At 39.2% G+C, this 26827-nt stretch overlaps 1 protein-coding gene across 3 annotated transcripts in view; it reads left to right on the forward strand.

The window, feature by feature from the left end:
- Positions 1 to 26827, forward strand: part of LOC124555814 (protein lap1) — a 150956-nt gene that overhangs the window by 89053 nt on the left and 35076 nt on the right. For all 3 annotated transcript variants that reach the window (XM_047129881.1, XM_047129882.1, XM_047129883.1), the window contains 4 exons: positions 7003 to 7222; positions 9058 to 9351; positions 10660 to 10868; positions 24314 to 24448. In XM_047129881.1, coding sequence (XP_046985837.1) covers positions 7003 to 7222; positions 9058 to 9351; positions 10660 to 10868; positions 24314 to 24448 — 858 coding nt within the window. The remainder of the gene's footprint in view (positions 1 to 7002; positions 7223 to 9057; positions 9352 to 10659; positions 10869 to 24313; positions 24449 to 26827) is intronic.

Here is a 26827-nt window from a genome sequence, read left to right on the forward strand (position 1 = left end):
TGTGACTGTACTTGCCAATGGCAGGTTGGCTGCAAGCCCAGGAAAGTGAACTCCAGAGGAGCAAAACCTCCACCAGAACAATGCCACATCTGACCCTGTTGTCCTGCTGACTTGGAGGCGGTGCTGTCAAGGGTCTAACATGTCACACCTGCTACTGGTTGGAGTGATGGATCAGCTGCTCCTGACCTGCATATACCCAGCAGCCATCCCTGCTTCCATCCAAAAGATCAGGCGCAAGCAGCAGCACTGTGAGGAAAACACGGCAGACCACAACAGTCCGGGGCAAGCAACTTTGGGTGTAACAGATCCAAAATACCATGCTTTTGGTGCCCATGCACAAGTTCCAACGGACTGCACCCATTAAGCAGTGTTGCCCAGTATGTAGCAAGAAAACTCAACTGTGCATCATCTTGAGATGAGGCAGACGTGGACATCTTCATTTGGGTCTCAAACGTATGCATGAAATGGTCCACCACAGAGTTAGACGGCAGGTGAAACAGGATGTTAGGTGCTGGATACCACTGCAAATGCAAAAGTCTTCAAACTCCTGTGGCAGAAATTACGGACCATTATCACATATGAGAGTCCAGGGGCAGCCCTAAATGGCAAAAATTACTATCAACTTGTGACACCGACTATAATGTGGAGGACAGTTTGGTGATGTATAGGAAATTTGACAATGCATCAATCACCAATGACAACATGGTTCCCAAAAAAAGGACCTGCAAAGTCGACATGCACACTGTCCCAAGGGTGCTCCAGGATTCACCAAGGGGAAAAAATGACATGGCAAGACAGTCTGGTTTTGTGCACAAGCCATGCAAGTCCACACAGAATGTCCAGTACTGTGGTTTATCATGGCCAGTAGATGTGATGATGTGCTGAAGCATTCATACGAGTTGTACCCCAAAGCGACGCATGCAGCAGCTGAGTTTGTGAGGATGCAGTGCAAGAGGGACAACCAATCGACAGTTTTGCTAGTCCATGGCGAGCATGAGGACCCCCTGGACAATAGTGAGTCGATCACATGTGAGAAAAAATGTATGTCATGGTGAAGGTGCCTCCAAGAGAGCACACGTAGGCCACTCCACCTGGACAGCTGAAACGATTTTCCGAAGAAGCAGTTTGCCAGCCATGGTGTCTGAGATCTTCTATGCCATTAAAGGAAAAATCCATCAAAATGTGCTACAAGTCATCATCCACAAGGTGAAAACGAGAACTCCTGGTTCGGTCCCACTGGTAATTGTGACCATGCGTACACATTTGCATGCTGGGCAGTTGACACAATCAAGTGTTATAGCAATAATTACTGAGAAATAGCGCCCTTCTCTACTGTTGGTCAGTGGTCCTATCCAGTAGCTTGGAATGAAGACTGAATAAGGAAACTATTGGCTTGTGATGGTGATGAGTAAGAACTTTTCCCCATTCGAGAAAGAACGAAACTTTTTGATTGCAAAAACGATAGCCAGTGCCTCCTTTTCCATCTGTGAATAATTATGTTACACCACAGAAAGTGCTTTCAGTGCATAAACAATGGACTACCCGGTGTCATCCGAGTTCTGATGCGGCGTGACTGCACAAATGCCATACTGGGGTGCATCACAGGCCCGAGTTAATGGTTTACCACACCTATATAAGCCAAACAGGGAACGAACCCCAAACACTGCTTAAGGGACTGAAAAGCCTTTTGACATTCCGCAGACATGACAGATTTGTCACCCTTTTGGTGAAGCCAATTAAGAATGGCTAATGCTGGTGTCCTGGGGAATGAGTGTAGCGTAATATGAAATCTTGCCAAAAAAGAATTGGAGCTCTTTCTGGTTCTTGGGCACCAGCAAGTTGACAATGTCTTTCACGTGCTCATCCACGCAGATGAGGCCGTCTTTGCTAAGCACATGACCTCAAAATGCAGCTTTGGGGGGAAAAAACTATTTTTCCAACATGCAACAAAGGCTGTTCTCCAGAAGATGTTAGAAAACTGCCTGTAGTCTGTGTAAATGCTCCTCTCGCATGGAACCTGTGACCCATATGTCATTGAGGTAGCTTACACAACAAAGATTGCCTTAAATGAACTACCCCAAATTGATAAATTCTAGTCGCTGAGCGGATTCCAAAATGCAAATGATTAAACTGATAAAGCCCAAAGGGGTTGTTAAGCACTAAGAAATGCAGAGAAGTTGTGGTCCAATGGCAACTGGAGGTGTGTGTCGCGCAAGTCGATATGTGAAAAATACTGCCCTCCCCGGCAACTTTGTCAACTACTCCTCCAGCTGCGTCATCAGATACAAATCCATGAAATATTGTGCCTTGAACATCTGTTTAAAAATGCCGCAAAGGCGCACAGTGTGTCTAGTTTCTGAACTGCCACCAAAGAGGTGGCCGACTGACTCAACAAAATAGAAGACATGATGCTGAGGTCCTGCCAACAGCCTTGACCTTGTTGCGCATCATGAAGGAAATGGCATGGGGGCAACAAAATTTAGTTATTGCAGGCGGCTTAAGGGAGGTGTGTACCTTGAAATTTTCTGCTTGGGCCAAGGTGTTCTCAAACAACTGTAGTTAAGAGTCCAAATCTTGAAAGGTGGACTTGATGAGACCCTAAATGTGCTTCATAAACTCTCTGGAAACCAAAAACAGAAAAGGCATTTAAACAAAAAATATTTTGCTTCAATGGCGAATTCACCACTAGCAGCATAGGTTGCCTTTCCACATTCTTATGATGTGGAGAGATGGAGGATTTCCCCCCCTCAAAGGAATACATTGTTTACTATAAGACACAACATGATGTAGTGATATTTGCAATGCAGGGCAGCCCAAAAGCTTCTGTGTATCCAAGTTAATTAGGCTGACCTGTAGAGGACAGGTGCACGGCACACAGAAACACGTAATAGACACACTTAACATTAGCTTTTGAGCTCTCTGTTTTTTTTTTCTAGTAAGAGTACACACATTCAGACACACAACCACAGACACTCAAGTGTACGTGTTTCCGAGCATCACGCACCAATCCTCTATAGCTAAGTGGTTGCCTTTCCCTTATTTTACATTTTTTTCATCCAGGAATTTCCATTATTGTTATTAATTAGTCTAACTTTCATTCTTATATCTACCTGAAACTCAGATGGTCGCTCATCCTTTACCGACAACAGCAGAATATGCTGGGGCAATGCTTGTGGGGTGTCATAGGCAGCCTCCGAGTCCAGGCCTCTGACGACTATCTTGCAGCTCGCTGGCTGTCACAAACAGTTGCTAAATGACATTTTTTGTGTCAGACCCCACATGTGCCCTCCATGTATGGGCAGTCCTGTTGAACATGTACCAAATGACAATCTGAGCAGGACCACTGGCTTGCCTACTGAGCGAAAACAGGTGTGGAAAGAGACTGACACAAAGAACCTGAAAAACATCACGAGTGAGGATTACGACTCCTCAGTTTACACATACTCAATGAGCCTGACATTGGTGACAATGGGCAGCACTGTAACGTTACCGCACTTGAGTTATCAACATGTGTCATGTCAGTGGAAGATATGGTTGCCTGGCTCACCGCACGGGGTACCGGGAAGTTTTTACTGTGCATGTCTAACTTTGCCACCTGCCAATTGTCAGAAAGTTTTTCCTTTGCCACTGCTATAATATCAAATGATCCAGCAATCTTAGCAACATTGGCTAAAGAAGGGTAGGACAAAGTCAATGCCATAGTTTGTACCTCCGGGTCAGGTGTTAACCATATGATTGTATTCCTAATTAGTGAGTCCACATACGAGGTAGCACACTGGGGCCACTTAAACCAACAGTAGTGTGAGAACTTGTGGGTCAGCAACCCACACCACATATGACTGCCCGGGGCACTTGTGGTGTTGGTTAAACTGTAAATGTGCCACCAACATGTGTGTTTGATGACCAAAATACTGCGTGAGCAACGAACAGAGGTCACCAAAGTTAAGTTCTTCCGGGTCAGTTAAGGGCTTCAGATTCTGTACAACCTCCTATAATCCCCAACTGCTGGACAATAACAAGGCAGCCTTATCAACTGGACAGATGATACGTCTTACCTGGCAGTACAGCAAGAATGGGTGCATGTAATTCTCTCACCTTTCCATTGAAGTCGGTGAATGGGGTCATGGGACAACATGGCATGGATATCAAGTAATTGTGCATTATGTTTGGGCAGTTCCTGCATCTGCTCCAGCTTTTGGAGGTAAAACTATTACTGCTAGCATTGCAAAAACACCGGGTCTGGGTTGATTACAAGCCCGGATAGCTGAACCCTATAAGAGGCAACAAATGTCGATGTGCAGGTCAATCTACAGGAGAGCAGAGACTCTGAACACCATGTGCAGAACAAGCACGAAGGGAAACACAACACACGACCGGGGCAAGAGACTTACATCTGACCACACGGAAACAGACCACTGCATGGGGCGAAGGCACGGTCCGTGGCCATTCAAATTAGCATTAGAACTGCCGGGCTATGTGTGTTGTCCCTGGCATGTAAACATCTAGGTCAGTGGCTCTGTCCACACACTGTCCGTGAGAGCATTCTGTACTATTCCACTGCAATAACCACACCAGCTCTTCTGTATACATCTCAATGTCTGCTGGTCGGAGTACTAAATATTATAAATGTGAAAGTCGTTGGTGTGACACATGATAACCCAAGAATGATATCTCTTTCTTGCCAAAAGTGCATTATCATGTGTTAAATTTAAGTGATATTCACCCAGCCACTCGAAAAGCTGTTGCATATTTGTTAAAAGTTCTTCCTCTGATGCTGAAGCCACTAGAATATCATTGAAGTAGGAATACACATAAGGCAAATAATGCAAAATGCTATGATGGGGAATGTTGTGCTGCATTGTTTAGACCAAATGGCATTTTCAAAAATTTGGAAGTCCCAGTGGTGTAATCACAGTTGGTTTAATCACATTTTCTGATGCAACAGTAATGTGGTGGTAAGCTTGAATAAGGTCAGTTTAAGAGAATATATTTCTGTTGGAGAGATGACAGTTGAAATCTTGTAAAAGAGGTATTGGGATTAGCCTGTCACCATGACAGCATTTAAAACTTGATAATTTCCACAGTGACACAAAGTTCCATCTTTCTTTGAAACAAGTTTGAGAGGACTAGATTTGGTCTTTTAGAAAGACAAGATATTCCAAGGTTGATCAACTCTAGAAATCCTAATTCTGCTTGAACTAATTTTTGTTGGTTATAAGCATCTGGCTTGTGCATGCACAGGAGGTCCGGTAATTGTGATCATGTTTTGAACATTAACTTCAGGAAACAGTAATTAGGTTTCTCTATGAGAAGGTTAAGACATATCTTTAGCAGACTCCTGATATTTGTGCTGTGCACCAATCAGAATCACTAAACTGCCAGTAGGTACTTCCGCAAAGCCTGTGCTAGCGATTAGAGCTCGTTGGTCAAGCAACTTTTTGGGCTTTATCAAGCAACAGAGCATATTAGCTCAAAAACTCAACACCAGTGATTGGCTGATAAACATCTGCAAGAAGAAATGGCCATGGAAATCTTCTTTGAAGGTCTGTTTTCAGACTCGGTACTTGTTCACCATCTGGGCATGTGTATTACATAACCATTTGCAGCTTAGTGTTGCTGTTTCGGAATTTTTTTGCGATCTAGTACTGTTTTTGGCAGTATGGAAACATCCAGTTCTGGAATCACCTAAAAATTGAAGATTTTTTGTGTCAATTATGAATAAACAACGGGACAATTTAGCCTCCTGACTCTATACCATGTCAAGTGGAAAGCATTTTAGGTCTCCATGTGGGCCCTAGCAGACGGTCAAGAAACAAATGAGCATGGTGGTGTGCGTTTCTTCATACTCTGCTTGAATTTATAATTGTATCGACGAGAAAACCTGTGATCTTGAGATAGTGGTGAAACAGTTTTGGTACTATATATAAACTGACTGAGTGTCGTGTTCTCATAAGAGACTTTGTTAGCTATAGAAACCATTGCATCTAGACTTACATCTTGATTAGCTGCTAGGATAGAATGTTCATTGGTTGGTAGTTGTTGAAGGAGTACAGTTCTTAAAAAAATCATTGCTTAATTGTGTTCTAACAAAAGAGCACTTCTCTGTAAGCAATGCAGATGGTTTTTGTCTCCTTGTTCTACCTCAGTTAGAAATTATTTTACTTTATATGACTGATTCCTCAAATTCTGAGGAGTCGGGGTTTTAGGTTTGTGTATGAGAAAGCAGACAAAGATGATATGGAATCAGAAATTGGGCATCCCTAATGACTCAGTGTCGATGGGCCATTGTACCCTAATCTTCCTTCCTTCCGAAATTAGCTCAGCAACTCTGCTATCTAGTGGTCATGAAATGCAGTGATGTTCTGTCATATCGTTTCTTGTATTTGTGATAACAAATTGAGGTTCCGCTTCTAAAAACCATATTTTTCACATTTTCCCACCAGAAAGATCACAGCCTTAAATTGATACAGTAAATTTGAATAATGTTTGTGATTTTTAAATACTCATCTCTAATTTGTGTCAACAGTTGTGGTTCTGGGTAAAATAACTATTTATTTAGCACCACTTTTTGTTACACAGAACAGCAGCACAAAACTATAATGAATGCACATATCTTTTAACGGTAATATTGCAGTGGATAGACAATAACAAAGAACTAAATAATCAAATGTGCATTCATACTTTGTCATATTTTGTTACATCATTTGCGGTTACAGTGACATGTCTTCAATACTACCACATGTTTCCATACAACATGCTCAAATATTTTATTAAATGTCATTGACTGAATTACTAAACTAGGAGTTAGAGATATATCCTATAGTGTTGTCTTGTTTTGTATACACTGTGTGATAATAACAATTTATAGTCGTAAATGGTTACACTGAGGTAAAATGTCAGTGAATTTATTGTTTGAGATTACCTATTCAAATTGTGCTATATGTGAACTGTGTTTTTACCTTTTTTCATTAACACAACTCTTACATGAACCTTAATTTTTAGACTGTCCCTGAAACCCTTGGGAATTTGAAGGCTTTAGTCACCCTCAAATTAGATGACAATGAACTTGTAGGATTGCCAAACAACATGGGCAAATTATCCAGTTTGGAAGAGCTGATTGTGAGTCAAAATGACTTAACAATGCTTCCAGCTTCAATTGGACTTCTGAGGAAGCTTCACATTCTGAATGTAGATGATAACATTTTACAAGAACTTCCACCAGGTAATGTTGTGAAGGAATTTAAGTAAAACTTATTTAATGCTAATTAATGAAAATTAATGTCTCAACTACTCCCTGTTTCACTCCTCACACCACTTTTTCATGAAGCTGTATCTGTAATTGAATGTGAATTCTCCCTGTGAGTCTTCCTCTTCCAAAACACTAAAGTTTATGTGTAAAATCATTGTGTTTTATGTAGTTATAAAATCTGTTCAAGTAAGCCTCCATTTTTTCTGCTGTCCCGTGGACACATAGTCCAAGGCTACAGAATTCATTTCATGACTGTGAGAATATTATAACAAGTACAGTCTGTTCTGTTTTTATAGTATACAGTGAATATTTTATGATATATGAAAAATGTTAAGAATTTATTCAGATGTTTAGTGAAGCACTAATCATCCATTTTAATATGTTAGATGGACATGCAGTTTCATTGAGTGCAGACTGTAGTAATCGGCCATTTTAGAAAACGATGCTCAAGCCGTCAGTCACGTCGCAGCTATATGATGAAGGGCATTTAATCTTTAGATAGGGGTCTCCACTGTCTCTATGGCATATTTTGTGGACCTTTCTCCAAGGGGAAGTACTTGTTTTTAGTTCTCTTTTCTTCCGTTGATTGGGCTTACTGTATAGTCACTTTTATTTTTATTTACATATTGGTGTTCTAAAGCTATGACCTGGGTGCTTATGACCTCAGTTTGTGTTTGAGCTCTAAAACAAAAGAAAAAAAAGTGCAACAGGAGAGATTTTGATAAGAGACAGTGCACATTTTTTGCCATTTACATTTTCCTTTTCTCTTGGGAACCTGTTAAAAATAAAGGCTACAGAACAATACACTACTTTTTGTTAGTTAGTTTAGGAAGCAAAATTGTGGTCAAATGATTATTGTCGCATGTTTACTGTGTATGGTACAGTAGCTTCTCAGTGGTACAGATACAAGTAGCACTTTGAGGTCCAGTCACGTAAAAAAAAAAAAAAAAAAAAATTGGGTCCAGAAAACCAAGCCATTTATGCCATTATTTATAATGTTTCTGGCACATTTGTATAAAACTTATGAATGAAAGTAACTTTCGCTTGATGTGTCACTGACAAGTAACATAGCTATGAAACTTGGACCATACTGCTACAGCATAGCACAGAAGCTAACTGAAAGGAGGACATAGTGATACAAACAGAATTGATATTTTTGTTCAAAGACAATAATTACACTGAAGTCATGGTCATATATGAAAGTTCTCTGGACAATTACAAAGGGTTGGACATGGTTCTTAATATGGTGTGTGATCACCACGGACAGCAATACATGCTCTGCAACCTGCTCCCATGCTGCTCACAAAGTTGATAAGGAGTTCGTGTGTTAGGGCATTACAATCCTCCGCCACTGCAATTGGCAGGTGCATAGGGATACTGCAATATGTCTACCCAACTTTTGCATCCCACATGTGCTTGATGTGGTTTAAGTTGGGGGAATGGGCAGTCCTGTCCATTTACTGAATACCCTCTCATTCCAAGAGCTCCTCCACCAGAACTGTTTGATGCATTTGTGCATTGTCAGACTGATTCCTTTGGATATCCATTTGCATTACAAGAAATAATGAACACATTGTTCAATAATGAGATAAACACTTTTTTTTTTTTTTACAGACATTATGATTATTTGCATAAGGGAAACTGGTTTTCCTAAGTGACACACTATTCATGAATTTGGAGGAAACTAGTAAGATACCTAATGGATTGAAAAATATGTTTTGGTAATTCTTGTGGAGTAGTTGTTTTCTTGTAACATGTGTTTGGTGTGTGAATACTGTGCTGAAATAGTTAAACTTTTTTAATTTTAGAAATTGGAAGCTGTTCCAGCCTGTCCATATTAAGTGTGTGTGGAAATAAACTCCATCACATCCCTGCTGAAATTGGACACCTGTCAAAATTGTGTGTATTGAATTTGAGTAAAAATCGTCTGAAAAATTTACCTGTTTCAATTCTGAATCTCACACAACTTAATGCTCTGTGGCTATCAGACAACCAGAGCATGCCTCTGCCCACTTTGCAACAAGAAATGGACAGAGAGACTAATCAAATGGTTTGTGTGAATTTTATGTTACCACAGAGCTCCCAGAAATATCACATTTCAGGTGAGTTTTGACTTCATATACAGTATGTAATTGTTTTTATTTTATTTTAGAATGTATTTGACATAGATCATTTCATTTTGTATTTGTAATGTATGGATGATGACAACCCCCCCCCCCCCCCCCCCCCCCCCCCACTCCTCATTCCCGTACAATTCCTTCAAGATCTTTCGTACCCCACCCCTCTCTTTCGCTAGTTCCATAGAATTCCTTCAGTGGCAGTGGTGATAAGGAGAGTTTTTCAATTGGAGTTTGCAGTGGAATTATAACAGTAAAATATCATACATTATTTGTGTTACTGTGCTTGATGAATGTGGAGTGTACAGATTCAGTGTACCCATCTCTCACTCAGAAATTGATAGTTCACTAAATTGTAATATCATAAACACACGAAATATTCTAATTTGGACCTTCTGCTTTCCATGAAATCCTGGTTTCAAATATTCTCCGTAAAACTGTACAGTCCACTGCAATTGAATTGGAAGATACTAGTTGCTGCATTGAGGGGGCACAGTCCTATGTTGTGAGTACATTGATTCAAGGAAACCATCAGTAAATGCCATGGCCAACATGTTAATGTTTAAAAAATTCCACAATCATATATTGTTTCAAAGACTTTGCATAAGATGAATGATATTTAGAAAGAAGAGAGTGCATCTAGATATGAATGACATTATGGAGGACATAAGCATGAGTGACAACAATATAAATCCTCACAACTGAATAAGGGTAGCTGCCAACTGAAGCAGAAAGCATTTCTTTCATAAAACATCGTCCAGACATTGTTTTTATGTCTACCCTTGTGTAATTTTGTGTGTGTGTGTGTGTGTGTGTATTTCCTTTCTTTCCCTCTCTCTCTTTTTTTGGGGCAGATAGAGAATGACATCTCGGTTTCACTTTTTTCTATGAACAACTGCAGTAAGAAAAGTACAATACTGTAATGATCATGAATCTGCTTATTCTGTCATTTACAACAAACAAAGTAGTCTGTTGGCAAAGCTATGATTGTCCTTTGCATCATAAAATAATGCACAATCATTTCGAAATGGATGTAAATTGTAAATGGATGTTCATCAATAGACAACATACAAATACCCACTGATATTAAGAGAACCTTTTTCTAGTATTTAAATAAATATTATGCAGTATTGCTGGAAATTCAGTTAAAAGATGAAGTGCTTTTGGAATAGAGTTTTGGTTTTGTGTGGTGTGGCATAAGCAAGTGGTTTGATGGAAAATATCACTCATAAGTATGTACTTGTCTCCCTTTGTCATTTTATGTTGTTATCTATCCACATTATTATATTTCAGAGATGGAAAGAGTAAGAATACAGGAAATAACCAAACGACCAGATACCAAAACAAGGCGGACAAAACAACATATAAGCTTTGCAGCAGATGCAGTTGCTGAAGAACCAGGTCGCCTGATGCGAGCCCCAACTCCATACCCAAAAGAACTACGTGCAATGGCTAAGCATGCTAGGGCAATTCAGCAGATCCAAAAAAAGACTGAGAAAGAGGTGAGTTTAAAGTTTACAGTGCTACTATTTTTAGTACTGTACAGAAAGGGAATAAAATTCTTTGCAGTTTATTCCCTCTTGTTGAAGGCCACATAGCAAAGACCAATGACACATATTCAAAGGGAGCATTTTTGGCTGTAGTAAACCTTTTCTCAAGTATAGCGTGATGCTTCCATTGTTTTGATCATTTAGAGGGCATTTAACCCCAAAAAAGAACATGAATTTGAAACTTACAACTGTAATTAAAAACTACATCTACATCAACATGGCTACTCTGCAGATCACATTTAAGTGGCCAGCAAAGGGTTCATCAAACCACCTTCGTAATAGCTCTCTATTGTTCCAATCTTTAACAACACATTGAAAAAAATGAACACCTACCTCTTTCCATGTGAGCTCTGATTTCCCTTATTTTATTGTGATGATCATTTCTCCCTATGTGATTCGAAGTCAACAACATATTTTCACATTTGGAGGGGAAAGTTGGTGATTGAAATTTCGTGAGAAAGTTCCGCCGCAACGAAAACGCCTTTCTTTTAATGATGTCCACTCTAAATCCTGTATCATGTCAGTGACACTCTCTCCTCTGTTTTGCGATAATACAAAACATGCTGCTCTTCTTTGAGCTTTCTCAATGTACTCTGTTCATTCTGTCGGGTAAGGATCCCAGACCATGCAGCAGAACCCCAAAAGAGGATGGACAAGTGTAATATTAGGCAGTCTCTTTAGTAGATCTGTTACATTTTCCAAGTGTTCTATCAGTAAAATGCAGTCTTTGGTTAGCCTTCCCCACAACATTTTCTATGTGTTTTTTCCAATCCAGGTTGTTCATAACTGTAATTCGTAGGTATTTAGTCGAATTTATGGCCTTTAAATTTGACCGATTTATCATGTAATTGCAGTTTAACGGATTCCTTTTAGAATTTGTGGATGACCTCACACTTTTCATTATTTAAGGTCAATTGCCAATTTTCGCACCATACAGATATATTTTCTGCGTTGTTTTGCAATTTGTTTTGATCTTCTGATGACTTTACTACATGATAAATGACAACATCATGTGCAAACAACCTGAGATGGGTGCTCAGATTGTCTCAAAAATCATTTAGACTGATAAGGAACAGCGGAAGGCCAATAACACTACCTTGGGGAATGCCAGAAATCACTTCTGTTCCACCCAGTGAATTTCTGTCGATTACTATGAACTATGACCTGTCTGACAGGAAATCGCAAATCCAGTCACATAACTGAGATGACATTCCATAAGCATGCAAATTGACTACAAGCTGCTTGTGAGGTACACTGTCAAAAACCTTCTGGAAATCTAGAAATGTGGAATCAATTTGAAATCCCCTGTCATCAGTCTCAACACTTTGTGTGTGTAAAGAGCTAGTTGTGTTTCAAAGAGCAACGTTTTCTAAATCTGTGTTGACTGTGTATCACTATACTATTCTCTTGAGGTAATTTATAATGTTCGAACACATTATATTTTCCAAAAACCTGCTGCATATTGATGTTAATGATTAGGGTCAGTAATTTAATGGCTTACTCCTACCACCTTTCTTGAATATTAGTGTGACCTGTGCAACTTTCCAGTCTTTTGGTACAGATCTTTTGCTGAGCGAGCAGTTGTATATGATTGTTAAGTGTGGAGCTATTGCATCAGCATACTCTGAAAGGAACATAATTGGTCTGGACCAGAAGACTTGCTTAACTAAGGTGAAAAGTTCATACCTAGACTGTGAAATACTTATATGTCTAGATAGCCAGTACTTTTTTAGGTAGGTACCATTTTTCCATCACTTTTTGAGTTACAAGAGTGTATTCTCGATAATTGTGGAAAGTCTGCAACATATCTGTGTACATTTGACCTAACTTATTTACTTGACTTGAAATTATTTCAGCCGTAATTTTTTTTTATTTATTTTTAATTATTTTTTTTTTTTTGTGTGTGTGTGTGGGGGGGGGGGGGGAGAACAGAAAATTCGGAGGGTACCAGATCTGCTAAATAAGCTGGAGTCCATAGTTTTTCTATTGCCTAAGTAACTTTATGGGCAAATGCATTGCCCTGATAAGATGATTTCCCCCTTTTGCAATCCAGGCTGCTGCTTATTTATTTATTTATTCATCAATTTATTCAGTTGATGCAGGAGATAGTGTACATTTTGGCGATTGTACTCTTAGTTTTATGCTGCACAAGGTAATAAATACAAATAATTCTCTTTGGGTCCCAGAAAACATTGGCCGCAAGTTTTCCAAGCATTAGTTTGACTGGTGTGCGGCTCCTGGTGTAAAGTAGATGCACGTCTCATGTGCAGTAATCAATCAGGATACAAAATCAACTGGATTATTTTTTTATGTTAAAACAACACTGAGAAATTAGAATTCAGTCTCTGTATCTCAGCTGTTGAAACTGGAGACTCCCCACTAAATGGGTACTGGGTGTTGATCTACACCCCACTGATGATTTCCCAGTCTGGTTCCAGTTACCAGATTGAGTAGCTGCTGAAAGGAGGCTACCAAAATTTGTTCTCAGTAGGATCAACATGATACTCTTCAGCCAAATGGCTATGTTTAAACATTAAAACAACACCAAGAATATGATGAAACTTATCACTAACAAAATTTACCAAATAGCTGAGAGATCTGTTCCAAATACCTCAAGAACTATAATGAATCAACCTGTCACTTTGTGAAGCAAAGAATATGCATCTGCAATCAGTGGGTAGGCAAATGGAATTACTATTGTTCAAGTACAGACCGTTTGTGCACAACCTCACAATGTTTCAAGTTTTAGGGGCCTAATGCACATAATCAAATGAGCGAAAGTGAAGCTCAGAACACGCTCTTCCAGTTTGGGAGTGGGATTTTCGACAGGAGCACGAAGATGGTAATTGCTCCAATATTGAAACAGGATATTCCCATCTAAAGTCATCAGTCAAATATTTATACATTATTACTAAAACAGTGAACTAAGGTCCACCTTTCACCTGCTGTAGAAAGATGTGACTGTAATATCAATTTACCCAGTAATCAGGCGTGGAACTGGTACTGTCTAAGGTGCATGGTACCTGGTGCTGAACTAATGCTTTATATTATGCTGACCAAAAGACATCCCCCTAAAACTTTTATTGAGAGGACATTTCCTCAAGTCATGAAACAAGGCCATATTAATCGGTGATATAAATGTTTATTATGTGGTTAAAATGCAGTGGTATCCTAAAAAACTGTTACAATAATTAACAGACAACAGAAAGCTTAAAGGAATGTGTCCAGAAGGATGTGTTTAATCTGACAGTGTTAATTCCAAATTTGATCCGAGTATATATGCCCCGGGATAACCAGGAAATCTGGGAAAAATCTGAGTATTTTTTCATCTGGGAAAAAACTGGAAATTTTTTAGATTTCCAGGAATTTTTTGTTGATTTCGTTTTCATTTAATTCTCGTAATTTTGACTGGTAAGAACTGATACTGTAACAGAGAATATTACTTTAGCCCAGAATAAAACATAAACATGAGAATAACACTAAAATAAAACTTTAGTTGCTAAGGAAATGCACCATTTACAACAACAAAACACAGTGCACACACAGGCATCTGCCAATAGTAAAATGTGTCAAAGGCTTTAGGATGAAGACTATGCAACACTTCATGACAATAAACTGCTTTCGATGAGCATGACTGTTTACATTTCTAAACAGCTCCATACACGAGTGATGGATCATAGCAATCTGTCTCATAGATGATCAGTCACTTCGTAGATCATATGTGTGGGCAAACCACAGTAATCAATTGCCGACCACTGTCCGCATGAAAATCCCAATCAGTCTGATGGATTGCATGCAATTCATTCCTTTGCCCACATTGAGTAAGAAATTTGCGTTAGAATTTAAAGTTACCCAGAGACCACAAACTACTCTTGAGAGGTGTAGTGAAAGCTGCAGTTGTCCTTTATATCAAGAAGTAATACAAACTACACTTTCTGATTTTTCAGTGATTTGCATGTTGAAGCTTGTGCTATAGAAGAAGAATTGATAGGAAATTCATAGTCATGATGCAGTGGACTTCCTCTTCATGATTTTGAGTTATTTATGAAATAATTATATGCGTTATTAAAATTTTTAACTTCTAAACAGAATGACATACATACCTACTGTAAAGTTAACAGGATTTTTAATCTAAATGTTCAGGGAAATCTGTTATAGTTATACTCAAATCCTATCTCATTTCATACAATGTAACTCTACCTGACACAATTTATAAAAGAGTTTCGGTAATCAGTAGTTCTGCTGTTGGCAATATCTCTATAGACACATAGAGTAAACTATGTAAATACTTGCAGTTAAATTGTAAGACTAATGAATAAAAAGGAGTTGAGGAGTAATGGTAGTTAAATTACGAGGGTTGGAACTTAAATAGTGGGAACTATTTGTTCACAATCGATACAGAAGAGTTACATGTTTGCTCCTGTTACTGTCCTTCAAAGAAGTCTCCAGCATTGTGTAGAACCCATTGCCAGCTATGTGGAAGGCGTAGTATACCATTAGCAGAGCCAGTTCTGTTGATGGTGCAAATGGAGCGGTCTACTGCCTGTCGAATCTCTGAAACAGTTCTGAAGCAAATGCAGAAAAGTGGTTCTTTCATCCTTGGAATCAAATCAAAGTCACAAGGACTTAAGTCTGGGGAGTATGGTGGATGGTACAGTACTTCCCAGGGCCATCGACCGAACAGAGCAGCCAAAGTTTGTGCTGTATGCACCCGCCCATTGTGATGCAAAATGATGGATGGGTTGCGCAGAAAGAGTCAACGCTTCTTTCACAAAGCTGGTCGCAGGTGAGGGTGATTTTGATTTGATTCCGAAGATGAAGGAACCACTTCAGGGCATTCGCTTCAGAACTGTTCCAGAGATTCGACAGGCAGTAGACCGCTCCATTCGCACCATCAACAGAACAGGCTCTGCTAACGGTATACTATGCCTTCCACATTGCTGGCAGCCAGTTCTACACAACGTTGGTGACTATTTTGAAGGGCAGTAACAGGTGCAAACATGTAACTCTTTTGTATCGGTTGTGAATAAATAGTTGCTACTATTGAAGTTCCAACCCTCATATAAGAGAATTGAGGACTAAGAAACGTAAAACGAACTATGTTGGAACACTAAAAAGGTGTACACGACCCATTTTGCATCAGTAAAGAACGTAATATAGTCTGTAAAGTAACCCACAGTTCCCAAGAAAAATGTTTCAAAACAAGTGTAATAAATTCTAATTCTCATTTACTGGTGTTTTAAATTTATGTTTTACAAGTATTCATGAGGATATGGAAGTTAGCTGCAACTGCTGCAAAACTCAGCAGTTCATTTTCCATAGCGGAACTTCTCAACACAGTGATGTTCATAATAGTGACTGAAATTGCTTGGCAAATCACTTGTGTGTAAGATGTCAGGGGAAGTGACAGATTACAGGCAATATCACATTTTTCGGATTGCTGCAGTCCATCATTTGTGTGCGGGGCATTTAACAGGTTCCAGGTAAATATTGCAGATGGTGATTTGAGAAGCATTACTTTCATAGTAAGTTTCCTTTTGTGCAAGATGTATTATGTGGCATGAAAGTGTGTGAAGGTTTTCGTAAATCACAGAGCATTTGACTCTCATTCAAAACTTAACACTTTGAGGCCCAGCCATGTAGGAAAGTGCCAGACTGAGAAGACCAGTCATTTATGCCAGTATTTAAAATTTTAGTGGCACATTTGTATTTGATCTATCTTAAAGGGTAACACACACTGAAAAAGACCAATATATTATGTGAAAGCTTTGCTTTTATTGTACCTACACAGTATGTATATTAATTTAAATCCTTAACTTTCCCATTTGATTGTTCACGCTACTTAACTTTTATGTTGCTATTGGCTGACTACATCGTGTGTCCTATGCTCTGAATATCTGCTGTCATTGGCTGGCTAGATCACGTGACATGGGCTATAACTGGGTGACAAAAGCACATTGCAATTTCAGTGCTTCGGAAGCTGCTGTGCTGTATTTGGAGGAATTCATATTTATACTTCTGTGATGTAGTAATACAGTGTACATGTTGCTGCGTATCAGAGATCTTTCCAAAATACTTTATATTTTGCTGGTTTTTGTTTTTTAAAGTTCTGGGAAGTTTTACGCCAATGTATAAAACCTTTGCCATTCAAAGAACTGACAAGTTTTACAACTTCAAGGGAAATATGTAATTTAACACGGAAAAAGAGTATTTTTAACTGGGAAAATTGCAGGAATTTTTTCTGTGCTTGCTTGTACACCCTATTAATGTGTTCATAGATGGTTTTCTATCAGTCTGTAACAGCTGCTTACCCAAGAAAACCATAAAGAATGCTACTAATAAGACAAAGGAATCAAAACGTCGTGTGCAAGGAAAAGGACATCATTTGAAATGATTAGGACAAATAAAGAACTGACTACATATTATAAGAAGTACTGTGCTGTTTTAGGGAAAGTGATTAACAAAGTGTCTCTAGAATGTCTTACATCAGTACTTCGGATAATGTAATTAAATCTATGTAGACAATAGTACAAGGAGAAACTGGGAAATCAAATATGGAATGTGAGGACTTATCATTAGAGAAAATATGCAATTAGTAAATGATAGCTGTCAGGTAGCCAACATATTAAATAATCACTTCCTTGAAGTAGCTCAGAAGATTAGCATGGACAACCCAACTCAAGGGATAAAGCAATAGAATATGTGAAAAAATTAATTTCTCACTCAAAACATCAAATTACAATTACACCATATCCTGCCAAAGAAATTAAGAATGTAATTAACTCCCTCAAAACCAAAAACTGTCACAGAATCGACACTATATACATAAAGTACTAAAATTCTGTTCTTCCCATATATTCAAGGTATTCAGTCACATAAGCATCTCATCACTATCACAAGGGATATCACTACAAAAACTGAAAGAAACGATTATCACATTCCTTCACAAGAAAAGTACTAAGACCAACCAGGCTCACTACTTATCTTCTCCTCAAAGGTATAGAAAAAATTATGTATGCAAAAACCATAACACACCTCTCTCTAAATAAGAACTTAGCTTCAGTTTGGTTTTCAGAAGAGTCTCCCCAGTGAACATGCTGTTTTTCAATTCACAAATTAGATTATACAAACTTTAAGTGACAAAATATTCCTAAGTCGTATCTTTTAAGGCTTGTCGAAACCGTTTGGTTGTACAGTTCACGATATTCTCATAGAGCAGCTCAAACAGTATGGTATCAGAGATCTTGCCGATAACTGGTTTTCATTCTGTCCAATTAAATGGAGGCAGATGTTTCATTAAGAAACTATGCGAGTATACACAATAAACAGCATCTTTAGAGTGAGGATTGATCACTACAGGTGTACTTCAGGAATACATACTGTTCCGCAAAGCTTTAGCATAAGATAAGTAATGTAACATAACACATTAACTACTCTCTTTTGGTCTCCCATTCAGTGCACTGTAAAATGGACGTGACATGGTGTGAGGTCAGTGTGGCTATAATGTCAACAACATGAGATAGTTAAAGGAATAAGGAAAAGCTGATGTGTCGATCAGCAAGCAGTTATGTTGCACTGTGGTGGTAGTCTTCACCACAACATGGCCCAGAGGCACGACTTCAGGTGGGGAAGAATTGTCTGGAAACTGTAAGAAAGGCAAAGTATGACAATGTAGCCCAGGAGTTTGGTATTGTTCATAGCATTGTTTCGCACGGATGGTTAGCGTTACACATCAGGGCACTGCTCTCCAAAGGAGAGGAGGTGGTTGACCATAGTCAACTACAGCAGCATACGATGCATTACAGTTTGCAACAGTCAAGAAGGAATCCATGTTGTTCAATGGTTGCAATTTCAGTAACATTTAACATGATTGCAAGGCATGCAATCTCATGCATGGGACTGCTTGGGGTTGTTCTGCTGTATTTTGTGTTCTTTTGATACCTGCACATCAGCAGTACCCAGAAACATTGTCAAACATGATCGTTTTGGTGATCCAGTTGTTACGATGCGGAGAGGCATAATGTTGCATGGGCATACCAACTTCAAATCTTTGAACACAGTACACTCATGGGTTCAGTGTTATTTTGACTCTGTACTCATTCCCCATGTGCATCTTTTCAGGAGTGCATCCAACCCAGTGTCATTTTTATGCATGACAGTGTGTGACTGCATCAAATCAAGCAGCACAGGTGGAGGGGTGCTTGGAATGAAGGGACATTTCTGAAATGAACTAGCCTGCCTGTTCCCCCTACTTAAATCACATCAAGCACAGATGAGATTTATTGAAGAGACGGGTTGCAGCACATCCTTATGCAGCAATGACCACCTAGAAGTTTTCAGACCTGCTGGTGGAGGAATGTAGTGCTCTACCACAAGAACTCCTTACCAACCTTGTGGCCAGCATGAGAGCACACTGCAGAACGTGATCACACACCCTATTAAGAATCATGTCCTGTCTGTTGTAATGTCCAGGGGACCATAATAAATTGCCATGACTTCAGTGTAATTATTGTCTTTGTATATAAGTGTAATTCTATGCACCTCTGTGCATATTTCTCTTCTGCACCATACTATAGCAGTTCTTTCTGTGTATGGTCCAAGTTTCCTCAAGCTGTGTTACTTGAAAGTAACACATCATGCAAAAGTTACTTTTGTCCTTAAGTTTTTCATACCAGTGTATAATGAATGGGTCCAATCTTATTCTTGTTATACATAAATGATCTTCCATCACATATCCAAGAAAAAGAAATAGTTCTCTTTGCTGACAATGGAAAAATTATAATCATATGTAGCAGAGTAATTTCAACAATTGAAAATGTAAATAATATTTTCTTAATAATTAATAATTGTTTCTCTGGAGATAGACTGTCACTGAATTTACGTAAAACAAAATCCAAGCAGTATCGGATTTTTGACATGCAAATGTCAAAAAATTGTTGTACTGTATATATGAAGACAGTAACTGTTCTCGAAAGAACAGAATACTGTTGATGACCGTTGTACTGTTCCTATTTTCATTCACAGATGGTTTCGTGACTCACTTTTCTAAGGTCACTTGCATAGTACACTGCATCATGGAACAAAAGTCGATAAAGTCACAATAAAATAAAATAGTTGTCCTGAGCAACAATAAAATTAAAAGGATTCACACAATTAGTTCGCCGTGCATACAAGCTAAGCTTAAGACAGGTAAGTGAATGGATAGTAGAACAGATGTGGTGATACTGAGAGATGGTGGTGGAAACCACCACAATAGTTAGTACACATAAGTATACCAGTCTGTATGTGCCGAAGTGTAACCGCACTCCAGCAATCTCACACACAGGCTTGGTTAACTTGGATAACAATAAGAGCTGATTGATTACCTGGTAATGTGTAATGATAATTTCATGATCTAGGGAACCGTTGCTTAAAAGCAGAATACAGCATTGGTTAACTCGTAGAAAATAAGTGAGAGTTCATGGCCTCTTGGGCTTAAATCACCCTAGTTGATGTCACACGATCGCTTGGCCAGAGATAATGTGTGTTCCTCGCTGTCAGCACCCTCGCTGAACATAGACATAAATGACTGAGGCCAAAACTGGGGAACGTTGGAAGCAGTGTGCATCAGTGTTGTTATGGCAGCCCTGTCAGTTTATCTGATGGATGAGGTGGATCCATTTGTGTGGCTACTCCCTGTAGTAGGTGGGATGGAAGGACCAGCCGTCCATTGTCTTAGGTGAGCCGTTGAAGAGCCCAGTTCTGGGATGTCGATGTTGCAGCATCTCAAGCTGGTTGCAGTGTCTGCACAGTATCGAATGTGCAGCCACTATCACAACCACCTGGTGTAATTGCTGTGCTGCAGTATACCCCTAAATACAACCAGGGGACTTCCTGAAAGTGCGTGCCCACATCGGGGCCTCCACAGGAAGTGGTATTCATTCCTCTTTGACTTGCTCAGATGGTGGGAATTGAAGATCCAGCAATGATAGATGGGTACGCTCATGGAATAGTTATGCCGGGCTATGGCCATGTATGGTTGTCAACCTGTAAGAAGCTAAAAAGGTTTTAAGTGCTGAATCTGCTTTAACTGGTGCCATAGCTTTAGCCATTTGCATTTTGAAAGTGTGAATGAAAAATTCTTGTAAGTCATCATCCCACCACTAGCTCTGTCATCTGGATGGTCCTCCAGTGCGACTAGTAGAGTAGCTGCAACACCCATTGCTGCAGGGATGACGACACCACCAACAGACAGTTGTCATTTTCTCGCATTAGTAGCAGGATACCCTGATGAATTTGAAATTGCGACAGATTCCTGGTGGTATTGTAGCTAGCAGCTTGGTGGGCCATCCCATGCGAACATGCTGGAGGACCAGTTGGAGCAGTGGGCCACACCTGGATGCTGCTGCATCATCTTTAGAATTGATTGAAAAATCTTCGAAGGATTGCTCTATTTGGGTTCCCATCCGGACTGTTTCCTGCCTGCTGATGTCTGAGGCTGGGCCCATGGGAAGTCGAGACAAAGTGTTCACATTTGATGTTCGTTGGATTGACAGTAGTGAATACTGTACAGATAGTTTTCTAGATATAAGGTCCACTAAGCCTTGAGCCTGTACAAGGATAATAATGGCTTATGATAATTAAATGGAACTTATGACCATACAAAAAATATGAAATTTGTGCTCACCAAAAATGTTAGCCAATGTCTGCTTTTCAATCTGGGATTAATGGGCTTGATTTAATGTTTTGGGTGCAAATGCAATAGGCTTTTTGGTACCATTGCAAAACTTATGAAGCAGGATGGCTCTGATGCCATGCAGTGAGGTATCTGTAGCTAGGATTAATAGTGAATGAGGCTGGGATGTCATTAAACAGGGTGTTAATTGAAGGCACGATTTGAAGGTTGGAAATGCCTTTTGGCAAGCGTTCGACCAGTGAAAGACAACTCACTTTCGGCAAAACTCTTTGATTGGGTAAGTGACATCAGCCACCCATGGGATAAACTGAGTATAATAGTTAACATTGCCCAAAAACACTTGTCAGACTTGTACTAATTTGTGGACTGGCATTTTGTGTATTTCTGTGATGTACCCATGCATGGGCCGAACGCCCTCTTTACTGAGAGTGAAGCTGATGTATGTAACAAAAAGCTGAGAAAAGAACCATTTTGTTTGCGAGCACCATGAAAATAAGATGCAAATTACATAAATGTTCTTCGTTAGTATGCCCCATTGCCAAAATGTCATTCAGGTAGTTTACACAGTAGGGGATGCTTGTTCCAAAAGTCTTCGAAATATGGAAAGTGCACTAGCTACTCTGAACAGTAATCGATTGTACCACTAGGTGCCAAACTGGATGTTCAACATCAAAATTTTCCTAGACTCGTCATCTAACAGAAGCTGAAAATTAGTTTCTGTGAGATCGATTTTGGGAAAAGTTGACCTCCCAGAGAGAGCTCATTGGGAAGTGGTAACAGGTATGGATCAACTTCTGCTTGCGCATCAAATACAAGTCTAAAACCGCCACACAAGTGAGAGGAGCCATCTGGCTTTCATACTACCACCAAGGGAAGACTATTGGCTGAAGGAGATGGGGGGAAAAGCACTTCTTGGTGTTACAGTCTGGCCTGTTGTAACCTAACTTCTACTGAAAGCTTGTAGAATTTGATGGGTTTTAAAGAACCATGGTCTGTCTGAAAGTTTTGGTTTTAACTCTATATGGGCATGAAAGTTCAAAGCCTTCCCTACTCTGGCTAAAACAATTGTGCCAATTGAACTATTTCACATGGCACTGAAGGTTGAATAGAATGCACAGAATGTAGAGTATGTGTCCAGTCTAAAAATGCTTTCCATGGGTGGGTCTGTAACTACCAGGAACAGCTGTGTCCGATTGATTTTTTTGGAAATTGTTCCAGGAAATACAGTGATCTGTTAATATTATAACTTATTTCAATACACACAGTTGTGATCTCATTTAAGTTGTTTATTTTTAGATGACTAGTTTTGATCGTACAAGAGATCATCTTCAGATCTTACATTTCTTGATGACTGTAGGAACCGTTGGCATGGTGCAGGTCCATCTGTGCAGGTATGGAGAACAGTGCTCAGTACACTTACAGCAGTGTTCTCCACGCCTGTACAGGTGGACCTGCTCCACACCAACACTGCTCTTAGTGCACTGAGCGCAGTTCTCCATGCCTGCACAGGTGGACCTGCCCCATGCCAACAGTTCAGTCATCCAGAAGTGTGAGATATGAAGATGATCTCTTAGAAGATCAAAACTGGTCATCTAAAAATAAACAATTTAAATGTGATCACAACTATGTGTATTGAAATAAGTTATGATTTGGTTATATTTGATCAAAAGTTGCACTTTGCCTCCCAGTGGACTCTCTTGATGTCCATACACCCATAATTTTTATTTTACATTGTCCAATGACAGAGCACCAATAATGAAATGTGAGGATTGATTTATGAAAATAGACATACCAGTATCAAAGAGAATTGTCACTGACACTATCTGTAACTCTGCGAATATCGTCCTATCTGCTGAACGATCACTGTCTGTCAGTGAAGATCAGAGCATAGCATCGACTGACTCACATAGAATGAGAGGTGTCATGGCCGCTTGGGCTTGAATTGGTTGGCTAGCTGGTCTCACGTGATCAGTCAGCCAGAAATAATGTTTGTTCCCTCAATGACAGCACCCTCATCAGATGTAGATGTAAATGAGACTCCATAGTTTTGTGTCTTCTGTCAATACATGTAGCGAGCTTACAAGAGATGCTGTATGTCATCCTATTCTGGGGTAACTTGTCATTGAGCAAAAATTGTGCAAATGCATGTAATAGGGAAAATGAGTGATTTTCATGCTAGAACCCTCCTGTAGATAGTTTTTTAAAAAGTTGAGCATGCTGACAACAGCCTCATAATGTGTTTACTCCCTTACAAAGATTTTTGTCAACAATCAATCACAGTTCAAAAACTACTGTAACATGAATAAATATAATTCTAGAAGAAGAAATGATTTACACTGTCCATCACTCAGCCTGTGGGTGCCACAGAAAGGAGTGGCTAAAGCAAGAAAATTGAGACAGAATGTAAATCATTTGGAGCAAAGGAGACCAATTACAGAATAGCAGAAACATTGAGTTGTCGATGGGCACTCACGAAAGAGAAAGAAAACTTGCAAGCTTGGAAGCCGAGATTTAGCGTAAGATGATTGAAAACATGAGTGTGTCATAATAGTTATATGCAGGTGTAGTCATGTCAGTGATTTAGTGAACCCAAGAAGATCATCCTCCTCCTCCCCCTACCCCTCCCCCTCCCCCTCCCCCCCCCCCCCCCAATCCCCTTTTGATAAGGGTTTTTTTTCTGATAGATGGTGTCTGAATTGACAATTTTTATCATCATTTTCAGGTGGAAGAAGATTTACCACTTCTTGAAGAGATGGTGCCAAAGCCAGTCAGTGATGTTGTCATAAAGGAAGCAAAGGTTAAGAAACCAGCCATACCACAGTTTCCAAGTACTGTAAATTCACAAAATGAATCCAAGGTTGGTTACACAGTTGTGTATGTTCCTAATATTTCTTTTTTCATAACTTCCCATTATTGTTAAAATTAATGTTTTGAAAATATTATCTGCTTCATAACTAGAGGTGGCTTTGGAAGGTACTGAAATTGTCAGAGATGCTATGTCGATTGATGTATGACATTGTGATTATGATCCTATGCAGTAAAATCTCATTTAGACACTGTTAAGTAGGGAAATGTCTTAAGCGGGAAGTGCCATAGCAGTTGCTTCTGTCAGATGTAATATAAATATCCAGCTACACAAATAAAATCCAGATTGTGTAAAAAGAAGTATAAACACAATTATAATCAAACTTTTGTTAATTCATGCAATAAAATACAAATTGCTTTTTCAGGAACACAGAAATTACAGTTTTTGAAAAATTGATCAAGGGTGTGTTACTTGAGTCCTCACTGGTGTTTAAGGGGTAACACCACTGTAATATCCTTAGAAAAAGTGATTCCTTGAACTTTTTTTTTTAGGGGGGGGGGGGGGGTTAGTTATTGAGCATGTTAGTATATTACAAAAAATTTTGTCGGAAAATATTACAAATGGGGACACTGCAGCAATTCTCCCAAGGCAAGTTGACTTTGAGGTGATCTGTCGCATACACTATAACTGATGCCAGTGTGAATCTTGGGGGGGGGGGGGGGGGAATTGATTTTTGTGCAACTGGAGAGTGTTTGAATAAAATCGTTCAGTTTTCACAAAAAAGGACAGTCATTTGTTAATAAATATTTTTTTAATTAACTAATTGAAAATCCGCTATGTGGTTCACTTTGGAATGCTATTTCAAAGTTGTGGTTAAATTTTTCAAATAAAAAGATTGAAAAGTGTTGGAGTTTTGCTGGGTGCTGAGGAGAAAAACACGTTTGAAGTTTTGAAATGTATGGATATGAACAAATGAAAAAATTCTATTTTTAGAAAACTCGTACGATTAATTTGCTGTCCAAGGACTTGCCTGTCATACTGTTGCTGTTGCAATCGAAATTATATCAATGCGTTGATCATAGAACAATTGAAATATTGGTTGCAACAATTCCATGAATGCATGAATCTTTTGACAGTTGATTTTGTATAAGTTCCATATAAGTTTACTACTTGGTATAACAACTTCTTGGCGGTTTCGACAAACAATAATTGTTGTGAAGCTAAGCCTCAAGGACTTCATTCTTGCAGTGTGTTGTCTGCACAGCACATTTTATATTTCACATGTTGAGAAATAACAGAAAAAACAGGAAGAAAATTTATAATCCTATAGTTCAATCTGCAGTTCACATCAAAATCCTGGTCACTATCTTTCAATTTCTTAGCAGAGGTACTGACTCCTTCCAAACTGCTCTCAGCCCCATATGTATACTTTGTACACTTTGATGACATACTGCTTTAACGTCATGTTGAATATAATGTTATGCTACCTTTTCTGCCTGCGTACACTTTCTTATCACTCATTCTTACTTGAAAGACAAAGCTGTATACTATAGGATCACAAAGAAATAAGTCAACACATACTGAAGCCAGGCTAACGTATTATTGTTTTCAAATGCTTCTAACTGTACCCAGACACTACAGGGGGTATTGAGTTGACACAAGTAGGCTGTTGTGTGTCAACTGAGGTGCTAGTGGAGTAGCTCTGAATTCCATAGAACAAATTTGTTTTCAATTATTAGACTTTTTGCTTCATATTTTAGAGGGTTCAGTGCCTCTTAAAAAAAGACTTTTTGAAAATTCTGTTGTGGTGTTACCCCTTAAGCAGAGTTTTTTGTGTGAGCTTTAATGCATTGGTGCCATGGCTTGTGCAATGCTCGCTTGTTGCATACAGCTAAACTGTGGCCCACAGTACAAATGTTCTCTCTCCTTGTGTGGGCCTGAGAGAATGTGGGTGGTGATAAACTTTTCTTACACCCAGCTAGAATTGCCTTAACAGCAAGACACTTCCTGTTGGGAAAATTAATTTCTTGTTATCCTGAGAATCTTATTGAGTGTGTAATTGTCTAACTGCTAGACTTTTAAACATACTATGTGTGATTGCTGACATGCAGGATTTTTGTACTTGACATGACATTTACTAGACAACTGTATAAGTTCTGCCACCCTGATGGCGTGAGAGGGATTTTCATGCTTCCAACAGTAAAATTTTTTCAGACACAAAGTGACAATAAGACTCTTTTGTTTATAACAAGATGACAAAATAGTACAAACCTAAGAAAATTCATGAGTTTCTGGTTCATCTCGTGCCTGCTATTTGTGGAGGCAATGACATGAATTTTGAGTTCGTCTGTAGGTGTGCATGCTTCGAAATGTAACAGCAGTTGACAATGGTAACTGTCCCATTCTTTCTCATCCTGCTGGAAAGGTGAC

This window comes from Schistocerca americana, chromosome X (genome assembly GCF_021461395.2).
Source record: "Schistocerca americana isolate TAMUIC-IGC-003095 chromosome X, iqSchAmer2.1, whole genome shotgun sequence".
In the NCBI taxonomy this organism is placed as follows: Eukaryota; Metazoa; Arthropoda; class Insecta; order Orthoptera; family Acrididae; genus Schistocerca; species Schistocerca americana.